The 16,183-nt window shown below is 59.6% G+C and overlaps 1 protein-coding gene across 1 annotated transcript in view; it reads left to right on the top strand.

The window, feature by feature from the left end:
* The first annotated feature begins 4,022 nt into the window (after window positions 1-4,022).
* CSMD1 (CUB and Sushi multiple domains 1) overlaps window positions 4,023-16,183 on the top strand; it is a 1,048,987-nt gene continuing 1,036,826 nt past the window's right edge. The window contains exon 1 of the mRNA XM_080662039.1: window positions 4,023-4,120. Coding sequence (XP_080518165.1) covers window positions 4,024-4,120 — 97 coding nt within the window. The 5' untranslated portion in view covers window position 4,023. The remainder of the gene's footprint in view (window positions 4,121-16,183) is intronic.

Genomic DNA, 16,183 nt, shown 5'->3' on the forward strand with positions numbered 1-16,183 from the left:
CATCTGCATTCTAAAGCTACTACGGCAGAGACCGTGTGCACGTGTGCGCATGTGTGTGCATGTATGTGTGTGCGTGCGTGTGTGTGTGTGTGTGTGTGTGTGTGTGTGGAGGACTGCTCCTTCGCAGACTGTTCTGGTAAATACAGATGTTTTTATATTATAAGTTTGGAATGCCTTTCCCTTAAATGACTCCCTGAACCTAAACAGAGACATTCAACACAGGTCCTTTTATGGTGACTGAGGGGCAGGGAAATGCCGCAGCGAGGAACGTGCGAGGGAAAAGGGGGGTGGCCTTTGGAGGCAGCACCGATGTTAGCGCAAACTCTCTGTGCCACGGGTGAGGGGACAGAGCCCTGAGGTGCAGGGTCTCCCTAAAGCACCCAACCTGAGTGCCGCGGGGCCGGCCCCGACCCACCCCTCGATGAGGAGCGAATTTCCCCAGCTCTCCCCTCCCCATCAATGTCCAGTGTGTGCGTCCCACAAGCCGCACGGGGTCCATTTAGCAATATGGCACACACTATGTTCTCCAAGGGTCTCACACACGCTTTACGCCTTTTCTAGATTATTAGCATCCTCTTCTGTGCAAAACTGTTCAATTTCTAATTAAAAAAATACATTTTTGTTGATTTCAGAGAGGAAGGGAGAGGGGGAGAGAGAGAAACATCAAGATGGGTGAGAATCATTGATCGGCTGCCTCCTGCACGCCCCCTCCTGGGGGTGGAGCCCACACACAACCAGGGCCTGAGCCCTGACTGGGAATTCAACTCCTGCTTCCTAGGTCGGCGCTCAGGCGCTCAACCACTGAGCCACCCCGGTCGGGCTTAATTTCTAATATCGTCTCAAGTAACTGCTCCCATTTTGGCTCCCTCCTTAGATGGTTTCACTTAAAACAGAGCCACACTCCCTCCTCGGTTACAGCACTTCCTCTCCCCAGCCAAGTGGAGTCTTACTTCCGCCCTCACAGGGTTTCAGGGACAGCCCTCTCCTTCCCAGATGCCACACCCTCTGCTTTCACTCACCCCCCCTCGGCTCTCAGCCCTGAGCCCGCGATGCTTCCAGTCCTGCTCAGCCCGACTCCGGGCCACAAGCAGTCATGCCTGTGCCCCTGCGGGAGCCCACAGGGGTCCCACAGCGGCCAGGGGGGCACTCCTGGGGCACCCACCGGCTCTGACCCCGTTGCTTAAGATGCCTCTAAATGCCTGGCATTAGAGCTGCCCTATACATTAGGGCGTTCACGTTCATTCCAAATCAAAAGGGAACGCCTCTGGAAAGCTGACAGGCGTTCTCACGCCCCAGCCCCTTCCTTACAGGGTCCAGAGCGCCCAGGGGCTCTGGGAGGGCCAGCAGGGGGGCGGGGGTGGGCAGGTCAGAGAGGTCAGACCCTGGACCACCAACTTCTATGCAAAAGGCCCAACCAGAAAGCCTGGCCACTAGATGGCAGCAGGGCCCCACGCTTCCAGGCGGATGAACCTGCCTGGAGATCCTGGGAAAATAATGGCAATATGAACGCAAATTCAACCATGTTACCAGATCAGAAGGGCTTATTTGACAGCCGCCTCCCCCTCCGCGTGCCTGTGATGCAGAACACTTGGGCTTCCATCACTGGAAGTGCCTGACGTACGATCTGGTTAAAGAAAACGCCCCCCCACGAACCATCGCAAACATGGGTATTTACCGGTCACACGGGCCATGTTCCTCAAAGATGGGAGCCAAATGGACACTTTGCACAGCCGAGAGCGGAGGGGGCATCGGAGAGGTGACACAGAGCCGGGGAGGTGGGCCCCGGCCGGCTGCAGCTGGTCCTGTTCCCCCTGCAGGTGCTGGGTCCCCAGGTGACAGGCACCTTGGCTGAGCACCACAGTGGAAGTCACCTGGGAGTGCGCCAGGGCGGGAGGGGTTGGAAAGGGTTTCATGATGGCAGAGACCCTCCTTGGTGACATGAGTCCTCAGGGATCCCAGCGTCCTTCCTCGGTTCCTCAATGAGACATCTGCTCCGCTCCTGCGGGAGCTCGATGGTCTTGTCTTCTGAGGAGGAGCTTGAACTGGGGCTCCCTTCCTGGGCCTCCAAACGCATTGTGTTCAGGTGCTGAGTTCCAGGGACCCTCCCTCTGCAGGCCTGGTCCAGCCTCAGGGGCGTGGTCCCTGGGGTCTCCCTGCTGTCTCCCTCCCCCATCAGTGCTTGGTGGGGGGAGAAGGGGGGGGGCAGAGGAGGGCTCTGCAGGTGGAGCCGCCTGGCCAAGTGCAGGACAGAGTCCTCAGAGAAGCCCCGTGGCCCCTGGGGGGTGCAGCCCCCTCCCAGCACCAATGAGTCCTCCGTGCACACAGCTGCTCCCGGCTGGTGTGAGATGACAGGGGGAGACATGCTTGGGAGCTGACATTCAAGGTTGTGTGCATTCACCATCCCCCTCGGGGAGCCTAGAGACCCGGGGGACAAAGGCACTCCAGGAAAAACAGGACAGGAAGTAACACAGGATGGACCTGTCAGCTGTTCCTCTTGAAGACTGAGACACAGGCAGGTGGCTTGAAGCACCAGGACCTTTGCCACCCTGGGTGGGGCCTCCCTTCCGCCCACGGGTCCCGGTGCTGCAGACAGGGCTGGACTTCAGGGCGCTCCTGGGCCTGCACCCTCCCACCCTCCCACCCTCCCAGGGAGTCACCTGCACCTTTGGGGGAGAATGCCAGGCTTTGCTGTCCCTCTGTGAATGCCTCCTCTTCTCCTGAGAATGTCCCACCTTATCCCCTAAACCACCCTGCCGTCCTGCCATCCCTGGTCCCAGAGATTGCATGGGGGGGGCACCTCCTCTACTGGGGAGAAGCTGGGTGAAACGGGGTTCCTCCTATCAACTTCTGGGGCGCTCCTGTTCTGTTCCCGGCTGCCCGCTTCTGCCTCTGCTCTGCCTCTTTGCTCCTGAAGCCCCCACCCCGCGGCGCTGCAGGTGGGGTTCAGCTTCAGGGTGTGCCAGGGGCTGGCCCTTCTCCCGGCCAGGCCGCCAGCACTTCCAGACCCTCGTCCCCATTTGAATGGAAGGGGAACCTGCCTGTGCAGAGAGCGCCCCCACACCCCGGTCCGGAAGCGGGAAGGCTCTAACTCCTCGCACACACTCCTCCGGCCAAACATGTCCAACAATAATGACGCTATTAATGGCACTTTCCCCTGGGAGTTGGAGCGGGTCTGCGCCCTGCCCGCCCGGCTAAGTTATGCAGGGGCCTCTCTGTGGTCAGCAGGGAGCAGAGGTCGGGAGATTGGGGCGGGGGGGGGGGGGCACAGCCCTCCCCCTCAGGTCCCTCCAGTTTGCAGGAGTTGCCTCTCCCTTGTGCGGCTTGGGGGTCTCCACCTCGCACCCAACAAGTCTGCCTCCCCCAGCCTGCGCGCGGTGGCGCAGGGGCGGGATGGGGCGCAGCGGGGCGCGGAGCCGGCGCCGGGCCGGGCGTCTGGGTAGCGAGCCCAGCCTCCCTCCCGCTCCCTCTCCCGCTCGCTCTCCCTCTCCCTCTCCGCGGGGAGGGATGGTTGAGTCCGGCCGCGGCGGCAGCGGCTCCGTGCGCGCCGGCAGCCCATCGCCTGCGCTCCCCGCCTTCCCCTCGCCGGTCTCCTCCCCCCGCCCCTCCTCCCGCTCCCACTCGCTCGCAGCCTCTCTCTCCAGCTGCCTCCGCTCCGGGCTCCAGGTCTCCGCGCTGCGCGAGCTCCTCTCTCTCCGCCCGCCCCTCCCGCAGCCTCGGCCGCGGCGCCTCCACGCCGGCTCGCCCCGCAGCCGCCCGCAGCCCGGCGTCAGCTCCCGCAGCTCAGCCCGCAGCGGCTCGGACCGGCGATGCTATGAGAGCGACGCAGCCCGGCGCCCAGACCTGCGGGAGGCGTCGGCGGCGCGGGGCCGGGGCCGGGACCGGGGACTGGGCTCCCTGCGCTGCCCGCCGTGCCCTCCGGTGACTGCCCGGCTCCGTCCGCAGCCGCGCGCCCGGGGAGCGGCGCCTCGGAAGAGCCGCCCGCCCGCCCGCCCGCCCGCGCCGCTCGGTGGACTATCTGCAGACATGACGGCGCGGAGGGAGCGCCGGCCGCCGCGCCCGCTCCCGCTCCCGGTGCCCGCGGTGCTGGCGCTCTGCGCCGGGCTCCTGGCCGCAGCAAAGGGTAAGGAGGCGCGGGCCGCGGGGAGACGGAGCCGCCGCGGAGGTGGAGGGGAGGCGGCGGGCCGGGAACGCAGGTGTCTGCCGGGGGACGGAGACCCGGCCGCCGGCGTGCGGACGCGCCGGTGCTCGGTGCCGGGGAGGCTGTGCCGGGGCGGGAGCCTCCATCCGGGCTGCCTGGCCCCCTCCCCCGCCCCACCTCCCACCTCCCCCTCTCCGGGGCCGAAGGGGAGCGTGGCTTCTCTTGGGGGGTGCGGGTTGCCAGGGAGAAGGAAGCCGGACCGCGGGGCTGCCTGCGCCGTGGCGGCCGCCTCGCCTCCATGGAGACGTGGGCGCCGCGGGCCGGGTGGCGGGGGCCGGTGCCCAGGACTTTCCCGACCGGGATGGGCGGCGGGGCGAGTGGTGCTGGGAAGCCGGCCTCTGGAGTCGGGGCGCTCGGGGGCGGGGGCGCCTCCCTGCAGCGCAGCAGCTGGCCTGGCTCCCCGTGCCCCGCGAGCGCCCCGCTGTCGCTCCCACCGGCCCCCTCCGCCGGCCTGGGGGTGAGGGGCCGCCTCTGGGGGGGGGGGTGCCCCCCTGCGCTCCCCGCACTTCGCTCCCTGCGAGTTGGAAGGAGCTGGCGAGGCGCCTGCGGGAGGGGAGACCCGGAGGGGATCCCCCTCGCTGGGCTCGCTGTGCCCCGGGCGCTCCCCGCTCCCTTTGCTGCCTCCGCGAGGGGCTGGGGGGCGCCGAGTCGCGCCTGGGCCGGGAGCCCCGCGAACTTGGTTTTCTCCTGGAAATGAGTTGGGGTGCTTCCCACCCAGGAGCCCCCAGGCGCGAGCGAGCGAGCGAGCGGGCTGGCAGGGCCGGGCTCGTCCATCCTCCGAGGAAAACAAGCCCCTCTTGATTCGGGGGGCGGGGCGGGGCGGGCGCGAGGGAGGGAGGGAGGGAGGGAGGGGGTGATGGCTGTGCACATTGCCAAGTGCGTGCCCCCCTCCCGCTGGCCTCGCGGACGCCCCTGTCCGTCACAGCAGCCCCCACTCCCGGGACAGCTGGCTGGGGTGTGGGTCTGAAAGCGCCCAGTGCAGCCCTGTAGTCTGTTCCTGGCCATCGCTGCTGCTTCCGCACGAAGTTGCCCGTCCGCCCGGGTTCTCCCATCGTCTGCCTCGCGTGTTCTACCCGTCCGTGTTCCGGGGTGTCGGGCCTCTAGGCTAAGGGTTGTCCCCGGGGCCGCTAGGGCCGCCCGGGTGGGGGCCTGGGAGGATGGAGAGGGGGGCGGATGAGGCGTTCCCTCCTGTGGCTCCTCTCGGGCACCTGCCTCGTGCCATCGCTCAGCCTCCCAAAGGGCTGTCCCAGGGAAGCGTCTGTCCCGGGTCCCCAGCGTCCCGGGGAGCGGGGAGCAGAGGGCTGGGGTGCGTGGCCGTTCCCATTCCGCTGGGATTAGGAGCTGCGCGGACACTGGCCCTCTGCCCGCCCACCTGCTCGGGTCCCCATGCGAGCCCCGGGCTCGGGAGTCACCAGGGGGCACAGCGGGCACAGCGGGGTGGTGGGCGGGCAGGGCCTGGGGAGTCCGGTCTTGGCTGGACGGAGCCCAAGCTGGAACCTAGAGAGCCAGGCGGTGGTCCCTGGGAGGGGCCCGCCCATCTGCCTGCAGGTGGGGCGGAGGCCTGGGGCCAGGACGGCTTGGCCCAGCCCAGCCCCTGGTGGAGAGGAAACACTTGGATGCAATGGCAACTCCACCAAACTTCCCGCCCCTCCCCTGCACCCTCAGCCGCCCAGCCTGGGCCTCAGGGCGCCCCGTGTCCCAGCTGGTCCTGCTCCCTCCAGAGCACCTTCCCCCAGGGGCAGTTAGCAGGCGCTGCTGCTGGAGAAGGCAGCCGCCCGCCAGGGCTGCTTCATGATCCGCCGGCATGTGTGGGGAGGGTGCTGCCCCCTCGCGGGTGGGCCCGGCGCTTCCTGGGGGCGGGCGGGGGCGGGAGCAGAGGGGGGCTCTCCAGGTCCCAGGGCCCACAGAGCGGGGGAGGCAAAGTCCTGGGCTACCCTGGAGCCTGGAGGGGCAGCTCCAGGCAGAGAGCGCCCTCCGCTCCGGGGAGTCCCCGGTCCAGGCTGCAGGAGCCCTAAGTGCACCTTGGGGCTGCTTGGCGCGCACGATGCAATAGCAGGGCATGCGTGTCCGTGCGTGTATGTGTGTGCATGTGTGCGTGTGCGTGTGTTTGCGCTCGTGCCTGGCCGAGGCTGAGGTGGGTGTGCAGGGCGCCTTCATCTCCCCATTGATGGGGGCTGGTCTCTGCTCCCCCAGGGTCCCATGGCAGTGGCTGCAGGCAGGAGGCTAGTGAAGCCAGCACATGGGTCTCCCCTGTTCTCTCTGGCTCCTGGGGCAGGGGTGCACCCCCTTCGCGAATCCCCGAATCCCCGGTGACCGAGGTCGGCCCTGCTGGGGGCTGGGGGCATGGGCAGTGCGGGGGGGGGGGGGGGGGACGGGCCTGCCAGCACAGGGCTCCAGGGGGCGGGAGGAGGCTGGAGGACTGCTCAGGCTGCAGCGGCCACAGGAGCTGCGCAGCTTGGCCTGGTGGCGGCTCCCCCTGTGGCACAGGCCCTGGCGAGTTTCTGGTGCGTGGGGCGTCCTTCGTGATCTGCTGGCCGCGTCCCGCGGGGCTGGAGGCAGCCGCGCTGTGGCCGCTGGAACCTGTGCCCTCCACGCCTGGCCAGGGCTCTGGCTGCTGGTGCTTTAAGCTTCACTACAGCTTTGGGGCGCCCGGACTTCGCTCTTGATGTTGTTTTCTTTGTGGCATTAACGCTGTCGTGAGGGTTGAGCACAGAGCACACACTATACTGCCTTAGCAGCGCGTTCGCAGGACCGGGAGAGGGAAGGAGGCGGCTAGCAGGTCCTTCTAGTTAACGGAGTAATTCTCTCCAAGAGCTCAGATTCACGCCCCCCAGCCCCTCACCTGAGGCTGATCTGAGGCCTGAGGCCATTTGGGGAAACTTTGCTTCTCAGCTGCTTCCTGCCTTGGTGCAGGGGGTGGTGAGGGTGCAGGGGGTGGTGAGGGTGCAGGGGGTGGTGAGGGTGCAGGGGGTGGTGAGGGTGCAGGGGGTGGTGAGGCTGCAAGGGATGGTGAGGGTGCAGGGGGTGGTGAGGGTGCAGGGGGTGGTGAGGGTGCAGGGGGTGGTGAGGGTGCAGGGGGTGGTAGGGTGCAGGGGGTGGTGAGGGTGCAGGGGGTGGTGAGGGTGCAGGGGGTGGTGAGGGTGCAGGGGGTGGTGAGGGTGCAGGGGGTGGTAGGCTGCAGGGGGTGGTGAGGGTGCAGGGGGTGGTGAGGGTGCAGGGGGTGGTGAGGGTGTAGGGGGTGGTGAGGGTGCAGGGGGTGGTGAGGGTGCAGGGGGTGGTAGGGTGCAGGGGATGTGAGGGTGCAGGGGATGTGAGGGTGCAGGGGGTGGTGAGGGTGCAGGGGGTGGTGAGGGTGCAGGGGGTGGTGAGGGTGCAGGGGGTGGTAGGGTGCAGGGGATGGTGAGGGTGCCCCTGTTAGCAGCATCACTCAGACAGCCTCTCAGAAAGGACCAAGCACTCCTCAGGCAGCCTGGACAGAAAGGTCTGTGTCACGATTCACAGTTCCTACATTCCCCACCTAACCTCCCAGCAAAGAGATGTACCCATGTATCGCCACATTTCCACAGAAACCAAGTAACACCCCCCCCCGCCCCGCCACACACACACACAGACAGAGAGAGAGACAGAGAACATCCAGGCGACCAACCAACCTACGTGCTTCCCCATGTCACCTTTCAACAATTCCTCTCTCCCAGGAGACCCCAGACCTCTCAGTGCCCCCCCCGACCCCCCCCCCCCCGATTCCTCATGCCAGGCCACGTCACACGCTCCCTCCCCCGGGGTAGCCAGGAACCCGCTAATAAGTGTCTTTCAAGGGAAAGCCCTAATCCATCTCGGGCTAACGAGGTGGGCCTGCTGCGGAAGTCAGAGCTTCTGCAGCCAGGACTGACTGGGCAAGTAGTTTTGATTGCTTGTCAAGGGGAGTGTGTTTTCGGAGCGGCTCGGCGGCAGGGAGCAGGGTGGCGTGGCCTCCGGGGCACCTCTGCGGGTCTTGGTTTGGGCTTTTAGGTCTTTAAAAGGGAAGACGAGGGGAGGCTTTCTAACCCAGCAGCAGGTTTTGTAAACTGAACCCTGCACCTGTGGGTGGGGAGAGGCCCGTGGCAGGTGAGGCCGTGGCTGTGGACTCCCCGGTGTCTCGGCCTCTGGGCCAGCTCAGGCCTGCGGAGAAGGGGAACCCCAAATTCGCATGGGCTCTCCCGGCCGCCAGCTCCATGGGTCTGGCCACAGGAGGGGGACTCAGAAGGCCCTGCTGGGAAAACAGCCCCTGCCTGGGGCCTCAGGGGATTGCCGGACACGAACAGGGCTTTGGAAATGTCAAGAAAATGCTCCCGCCTCCTTTAAGAATAGATCAACACGGGCTCCGGGGCCGGTGCGGCTCGCTGCAGACCAGACAGCAGCGGCCGTGCGCACATCCCTAAGCCGTCCACATGCAAATCGCATATTAAGTGCTCCGTGCGGGGCTGCACGCTCCGTGTGTCTCCGGCAGGTTTTCTGCTGAGCTCATGGTGGGAGTCAGCCACCCCCCTTGCATACGTGCAATTTTTTTTTTTTAAGTTAATCCTCACCCGAGGCTGTATTTCCCATTGATTTTTAGGGAGAGCGACAGAGAGAGGGAAAGACACAGAGAAACATGGATGTGAGAGAAACACATCGATGGGTCGCCTGCTGCCGGCGCCCCGACCAGGGCCAGGCCGGGGAGGAGCCTGTAACCAAAGTACGTGCCCTTGACCGGAATCGAACCCGGGGCCCTTGGGGCTGCAGGCTGACGCTCTATCCACTGCGCCACACCGGCCGGGGCTTACATCCGTGCCATTTAAGCTCGACGTTCCCTCCGGCTTTTTGTAGGTTCGCTGCCTTCTCGTATGAAGTCGCTGAACGGGACTCCTTGCTGGGAGAAGGCAACACGCTGTGCCATCTCTTAGGTTCATTGTACCCGTTTCGCTCGTCCGTCAGAGGGAGATGCTGGAGCAAAGGCGCAGGCATCCGGAGGCCCACGTTCTCGCCCCTCGAGTCGCTGGGGACCGTGTGCCAGCCTGGGCCCCTGTGCTGGTGGCGCGGGAACTCAGTGGCACCTCATGGAACCCAACTGGCGCCTCCCTGTGGCGGGGCCTCCGCAGGGAGCGGCGGCAGATCTGGTTTCAGACCTTGGGGCTGGCCGGGAGGCGCCACCTGAGGCTGAGACAGCAGCTGTTGGGCTGGGCTGCGGGCACAGGAGTCCTGAAGGCAGGCAGGCAGGCAGCCTCGCCCTGGCCTGCCCTGGCCTTCAGTCCGCGGCCGTGCGCTCAGCCCACCCATCGGATGGATGTGGGGCTCAGAACAGCCTCGCAGTGTGAACCCCGCCGTCTTGGGTGTTTGCCTTCCTGCAGGAACACGGCCCTCTGCCGCAATTAACTTTCAGCGATGAAGTGACCTCTGACGAAGGAGGATGTCTGCGTTAAGGGTCGAATTCCTTTTCTCGCGCTGCGGTTGGTAAGCGACAGAATGAAACGTCCCTTTATATGAACAAATAAATAGGTGAGAGCTGTCTCATTGGATTGGCCAAGAAGGGCGTGGTAGGAGCTTGAGGGAGATAACTCACATCTTGTAGGCTGTTGTTTTGTTGTTTTTTTCCCCCAAAAGATCAGCCTTTGTTTTGCAGAGCATGGAACACGTTTCCCCCTTCCTGAGTTCAGCTGCAACGTCTTGAAACCCCGTGAATCAAACACTAATTTTTGCGAGAGGAGAATGCCATCAGCTTTAGGGGACACCGCACGATCTGTCTTCCTTTCCCCTCGGGCATGCAGCCGGCTGAGAGGTTTCACCCTCCACACGCACACGCACACGCACACGCGCGCACACGCACACACGCACACACACACACACACGCACACACACGGTGTCGTGGACCAAAACCTACGTCTGCAAATGCCGAGGAGCAAGATTTGAGCACGTTCCCTGGATCCGGAACTCTGACCCACTGTGGCCACTTTTATCTCCACGAACGCTTCTCTCGTGAATGAGGAAACGCGCAGGCGTGAACGCCTATTAAAAATAACTACCGGATCTCCTATTTCTCTAAAGCGTTTTGTAATTTACTGATAGACATCTCCGTGTTTATCTTACACGAGTGTTCGCTCGGAAGGCCGGGGAAGGGAGAGGGATTTCAGCATGGCCGTTCTCTCCCAGTGTAAGTCCAGTGAAGGACATGCTTCCTTCTCATGCTGGTGATCTGAACGGAGGTTTGACCACGTTGTTTCTAAAGAAGTGAGTCTTGAATAATGCTTTGGCAGTGAAACATTATTCTTCTTCCTCACATGAGACCAAGGGGAATCTATGCACGAAGGAGTCAAGTGGTTGGTTTCTCTTAGCAGTTTTATCATCCACGAGTTCCTTTTAGACTGTTATTGCAGCCTGGGATGTAAAGGATATAAAAAGGTGGCTCAATTCCAGGTACCTTTTATTTATTTTTTTGTTCTATGTGTTTTGAAGACCCTTGATCTCAGTAAAAGTCAAGGGAAATCTGGATATGATCAAGGTAAATCTGAATTTCTATCTGAATTGTCCAGATAATTATAGCCATAGGAGTCCCAACAGAACCCAGCAGGTCCCCAGTGTATGGTGGCGACACTCTGTCTTCTGTACTAAACATGTCCCCCTTGTCAGTGTAGAGGTTGGCATACTGACCATAGTGTAAAGTCTTTGAATACTCTTTTGCAAACGTTGTGTGTGTAAGAATCACTTGAGGCCTGGCCAGGGTGGCTCAGTGGTTGAGCATTGACCTATAAACCAGGAGGTCACAGTTCAATTCCTGGTCAGGGCACATGCCCAGGTTGTGGGCTTGATCCCCAGTGTGGGGTGTGCAGGAGACACCCCATCAAGGATTCTCTCTCAGCATTGATGTTTCTATCTCTCTCTCCCTCTCCCTTCCTCTCTGAAATCAATGAAGTTATATTAAAAAAAGAATTTAAAAAGAATCACTTGAGGTCTTGTTTTAATGTAAATTCCAAGGCCTCTTCCCCAAGTGATTCTCAGTAAGTGGGTTTTAGATGGTGTTAGAAATCTGGTTTTATATATAAATCCATCCATCTATCCATCCACCCACTTATCCACCTATCTATTCGCCTATCCATCCATCTACCCATTTGTCTATCTACCCATCTACCTACTCATTTATCTATCCATCTATCTATCTCTAACTCCCTTTCAATAAAAGTTATCAAAATCTAATACCCTATTTATTGAGCCTTCACAGGCTAATTTGCCCATGTTGATTTCATGACGAATGTACTATATTGTGAAACTGTGCAATTATTTCCAAAGACTTCTTCATTATCATTAGTGTCTCCATTATCAGTGTTCATCATTCTATGCTATTTAATCTTATTTTTATTTTTTAAAAAAGGTTTTACAACAAAGTTGAGATTCAAACTTCTCTGTCCATAATGCTTATATCTCAGGACAATTTCAAGGGATAGTTATGTGCTTTCACATAAAAACACTGTACCAATGAATTTTTTCCTTTTCTTTTACTGTTTAGTATACTCTGATATGATTAGTGTTCTGTAAGGAAGAGCTAAATGTGGGATTAAAATTATAATTATTTGGAGAGTGATTGCTAATGAATGGAAAGCCTTTGAAACTAATTGTGAATTCTAAGCTGTCTTTTTCCCAGATGCTGGGTGAATTCCTGTGCCCTGATTCAGAGAAACGGATTTATTTCTCCCCTAGTCTTTAGTGGAAACATCTTTATCGATCTTTCACAAGGGAGTGATTTTCTATATGAAGTTGACACTCATGTAAAATGTATGGGGGAACACTCCTCATTCATGTTCCTATACACTCCCACACCCTGGACATGACTGTGGCTCTGGAAACCTCGCCCCTTGACTCCAGGAACGAACGTTCACTGTTCACTTCTTTGGCTGACGGTGAATGGATCACGGACACCACACACATTTGCCTTGTGGGCCGGAGGGTCGTCGGCAGGGTCGCGGAGAGTTCAACACGGCTCCTTCCGAGGAAGGGTTGGGTTTTCCCGAACTTAACGAGACGCGGTGCTCTTTCAGATAGCGAATAAGAGCGTGTTCAAAGGCCGTCTGCAAGTGTGCCGCCACGTTTCACGCTGTCTCTTTTTAATTTGCTGGTTAGGGAAGCGGCGCGCTTTGATGCATAATACAGCTGTGCATAGTTAAGGCTTGATTGACGCTTCCTACAGAGCAGAAGAGGGACCCTGATCACATAAGAAGGTCATGTTTCTGGGAGATGCGAACAGCATCGAGCAGATCCTTTTCTGTGTGTGGAAAAGGACATTTCTTCGGCGTCCGCCGTGCGTTTCTTGTTCTATCGCGTTCTCGTCCTCCTCTCTTTGCAAAATAGAAGCTTTGTGAACAGCCGAAGACAGACGGGGCCGTTCCGAGTTGCTTTTTGTGCTGTTGGCTGCAGACAGGAGGTGGCTGGTTACCAACTCCTTAGGCCGGCTCCATTTCACATGAAAACGAGGTACAACTTTTAAACATAAATCGTAATACTGTTAATAAAGTTGTAGGTAATACCAAGAGGAAGTCAAGTGAAAAAAAATTCATCTTGTTACCATTATGTGGGATTACTTTTATTTAGTGATCCATTTAAGTATCTACGTGGAGCCACTATCATTGGGAGGAAACAGACATCTGTTTAGTCCAGGGGTGGGCAAACTTTTTGACTCGAGGGCCACAATGGGTCCTTAAACTGGACCGGAGGGCCGGAACAAAAGCATGGATGGAGTGTTTGTGTGAACTAATATAAATTCAAAGTAAAGGAGCGGAGGGGAGAGCAAGAGAACCCTCCGCTCTTTCGGCTCCGCGGGTCAGATAGAACAGCCGAACGGGCTGGATCCGGCCCGCGGGCCGTAGTTTGCCCACGGCTGGTTTAGTCTCAGCATCCTTACCAGTGAAGACCTGGGAACCGAAGAAGAGATCTGGGAAGTCTAGACTCTTAAATACGACTATAGTCACCTGCCCACCTGAAGAATTAGGCCGGGGATGCCAGGCTGGTGTAGCGCAGTGGTTGGACATGGACTCATGAACCGAGAGGTCAGGGTTCAATTCCTGGTCAGGCACATGCCAGGCTTGTGGGTTTGATCCCCATTAAGGGGCATGCAGGGGGCCGCCGATCAGTGATTCTCTCTCATCATTAATGTTTCTCTCTCTCTCTCCCTCTCCCTTCCTCTATCTCTAAAAAGCCATCGAAACATACTTTTTTTTAAAAAAAAAAGGAATTATGCCCTGGACTTACTAGAATCACTCAATTCAGTAAAACTGCAATTTGAGATCCCTTACTATTTTCCTACATACTTTAATAAGGAATTTGAAATGTGATTTCATTCTCTCATAAAACAAAACAACACATCCCGTAGTCACCTGACTTAATTAGCTTATAAGGAGCCTTTATTGCAGTACTAGGCCGTGAGGGAGACGTTAAATGCCAGGAGATATCAGAGAGGAGTTCCTGTCGGAGGCGCCCACCTGGTCGTCCAGGGAACGGAGGGGAAAGGGTCAGGGGCCGCGAGCAGGAGGGTGTTGATGAGAACTGGCCAAGGACAGACGGGCGTAGGTAACCCTACAGACACGTCACCGGTGACCCGCTGGGACCCTTCCCGACAGGGCTCCCTCCAGCCTGCCCACCTGTCCCGGCCTGCCCGCCTCTCCTGCCCGGCAATGGGCCACGCCCCCGCTTGGATGGGGAATCTGTTTCTGAGGAACAGGTTTTTGTCACGTTAAACTGTCTTCACGTCCCACGCCCTTCCTTTCCTCTTCGGTGCAAGGAGCTCCAGATCGTAGCGCTGATAGAAGAAACCCACAACACACCGCAGGCGGCCCTTCCCGGCCTCGGGGCAGCCGTGGCCCTGCCTCCCGTGCTGGGTGCCTCGCACCCGGTGCAGAACACCCGTGCTTCCTCGCTCACGCTCACCTTCACGGCTCTTTCTCACCGGCCCGCCTCTCCTCTCTCCTCCAGCTCCAGCCCCTCGGTGCATCTCCTCAGATCTCCAAGTCCCCACGAGGGAAAGACACTCTTGCAACCCACAGAATGTCACAGGGCTTCCCTACACTGTGGGCGTCCCCTCACGCTCCCATGACCTGCTCCTGTCCCTTCATCCAGTGATGAGCCAAAGGACCGTGTTGTGAACGATTTAGGAAAGGATTCATAGAGAGGTGACCCACGGAGGGAGTCAGGAGCGAGAGCTGCAAGTCACTGTTCATGATGCATTTATTGATTCTCACGCCGGGGCGGGGACTTGATTGGCTGTGAGACCTACACCCGCGTTATTATCCTGCTGTGCGCATCGGATTCATTTGCGTTTCCTTTTCCCAACGTTGTTTTTTTTTTTTTTTTTGGATACCAAGCAAGGTATCTGGGTGTTGGCATTTTCCTCTCGTGAAAATGATGTCATGCTATCAGAGCTGGCTCAGATGCGCCGCCCGACCTGCCACTTGGATCTCCATGACTGCTTTATCTCGCAGCTTTTAATTTAGGAGACTTACATAAGAGGATTATGGGACAAAGAAGAACTAATCAGTCTCTTTTCTTCTACCCCTGCAATTACAAAAATTACCTTTCCGGCGTTTTTTTTCAGCGGCAACGGGAGATGAAGCCGGGACGGGCTGTCCGAGCGTTTAACCGATGAGGGGGTCTCCTGACCTGGACGCACGGGCTGGACTCCCAGGGGGGATGGATGTCTCCTGGCAGATGTGTTTTCCTTCCGTTTCTATGATGGATGGACCGCGGGAGGCCTTCCAAAGAAGAGGTATCACAGAACACAGTGTGAGCGGACGAGGTGAAGAGCTGTCGGACGCACTGGGGTGGGGGGGGGTTCCCTTTGACAGGAAGGAAAGGGACGGTGAGCAGGACGAACACAGAGCTACCCGCCTGAGACACGGGCCTCGCCGGCTGCAGCCTTAGCTCGGGAGCAGAGATCCGCGCTGCTCTGCTCAGGCCTTTCCATGGACGCTTGTGTTAACCTCACATTGAGGAGGTGGGGGGCCGGGGCCAGAGGCGTTTGGGGCAGGATTGTGTTGTTCTGTCTTCTGTTCCCACGTGGACCCCCGGCAGGACCCACACCACCAGGAGTCACTGACGGGCTAGGTCCGTGGTCGGCAAACTGCGGCTCGCGAGCCACATGCCGTTTGCCACTCTGTTGACTAATGGGTGTGCCGACCGCTGTCATATCCTACCCTTTACCTCTTTCCAGGGGGTCCTCAAACGACGGCCCGCGGGCCACAGGCGGCCCGCCGAGGACATGGATCCGGCCCGCCGGGGGCCGCTGCCTGTCCTGCTTAGCAGCCACGCGTCCCGGGCCCGCCGTGCGCATAGGAATTTGTTCATCGTTTTTTTTTTAAACGATAGTCCGGCCCTCCCGCGGTCTGAGGGACAGGGACCTGGCCCCCTGTGTAAAAAGTCAGAGGACCCCTGCTTGCACACAATATGCCACAGTTGCCTGATCCTCACAGCTTCCAACGACACGGTAGCATTTAGTCTACCAGCGGTCGGCAAACTCATTCGTCCACGGAGCCGCGGTTTGCCGACCCCTGGGCTCGGTAACCGTTAAGGAGAGAGGAGGGGCGGCCTTCATCCGGTGCTGTTTGCTGCTGCGGAACCACGCACACCAGCTGCCAGTAGCACACAGTAGGGCCTCTCAGATCCTGTGCGTCCCGTGCGTCCCCTGCCGCTGGCCTCCCAGGCTGCAGCCCAGGACCGGCTGGGACATCTTTCCCCCCAAAGCTTGGCTGGGGAGGGACCCGCTCCCAGGGTGCCTCATCTCCGGGGGTGGCAGGAGCCCCACTCCTTGTGGCTGTGGGACTGACAGCTCACACTCACGGCTTGGGGCCACCTCCAGTTCCTGATGGCCACCCACACGTCCTCTTTACACGGGGCTCCCCACCGGGCTCCCCTCCCCGGGCGGAGAGAGGGACTCGGGCGCGTCGGGAGGCACAGTGTGTTTGTCATCACGTGCTCGTGGACGCGTGATCC

This window comes from Plecotus auritus, assembly GCF_963455305.1.
Source record: "Plecotus auritus genome assembly, chromosome: 3".
In the NCBI taxonomy this organism is placed as follows: Eukaryota; Metazoa; Chordata; class Mammalia; order Chiroptera; family Vespertilionidae; genus Plecotus; species Plecotus auritus.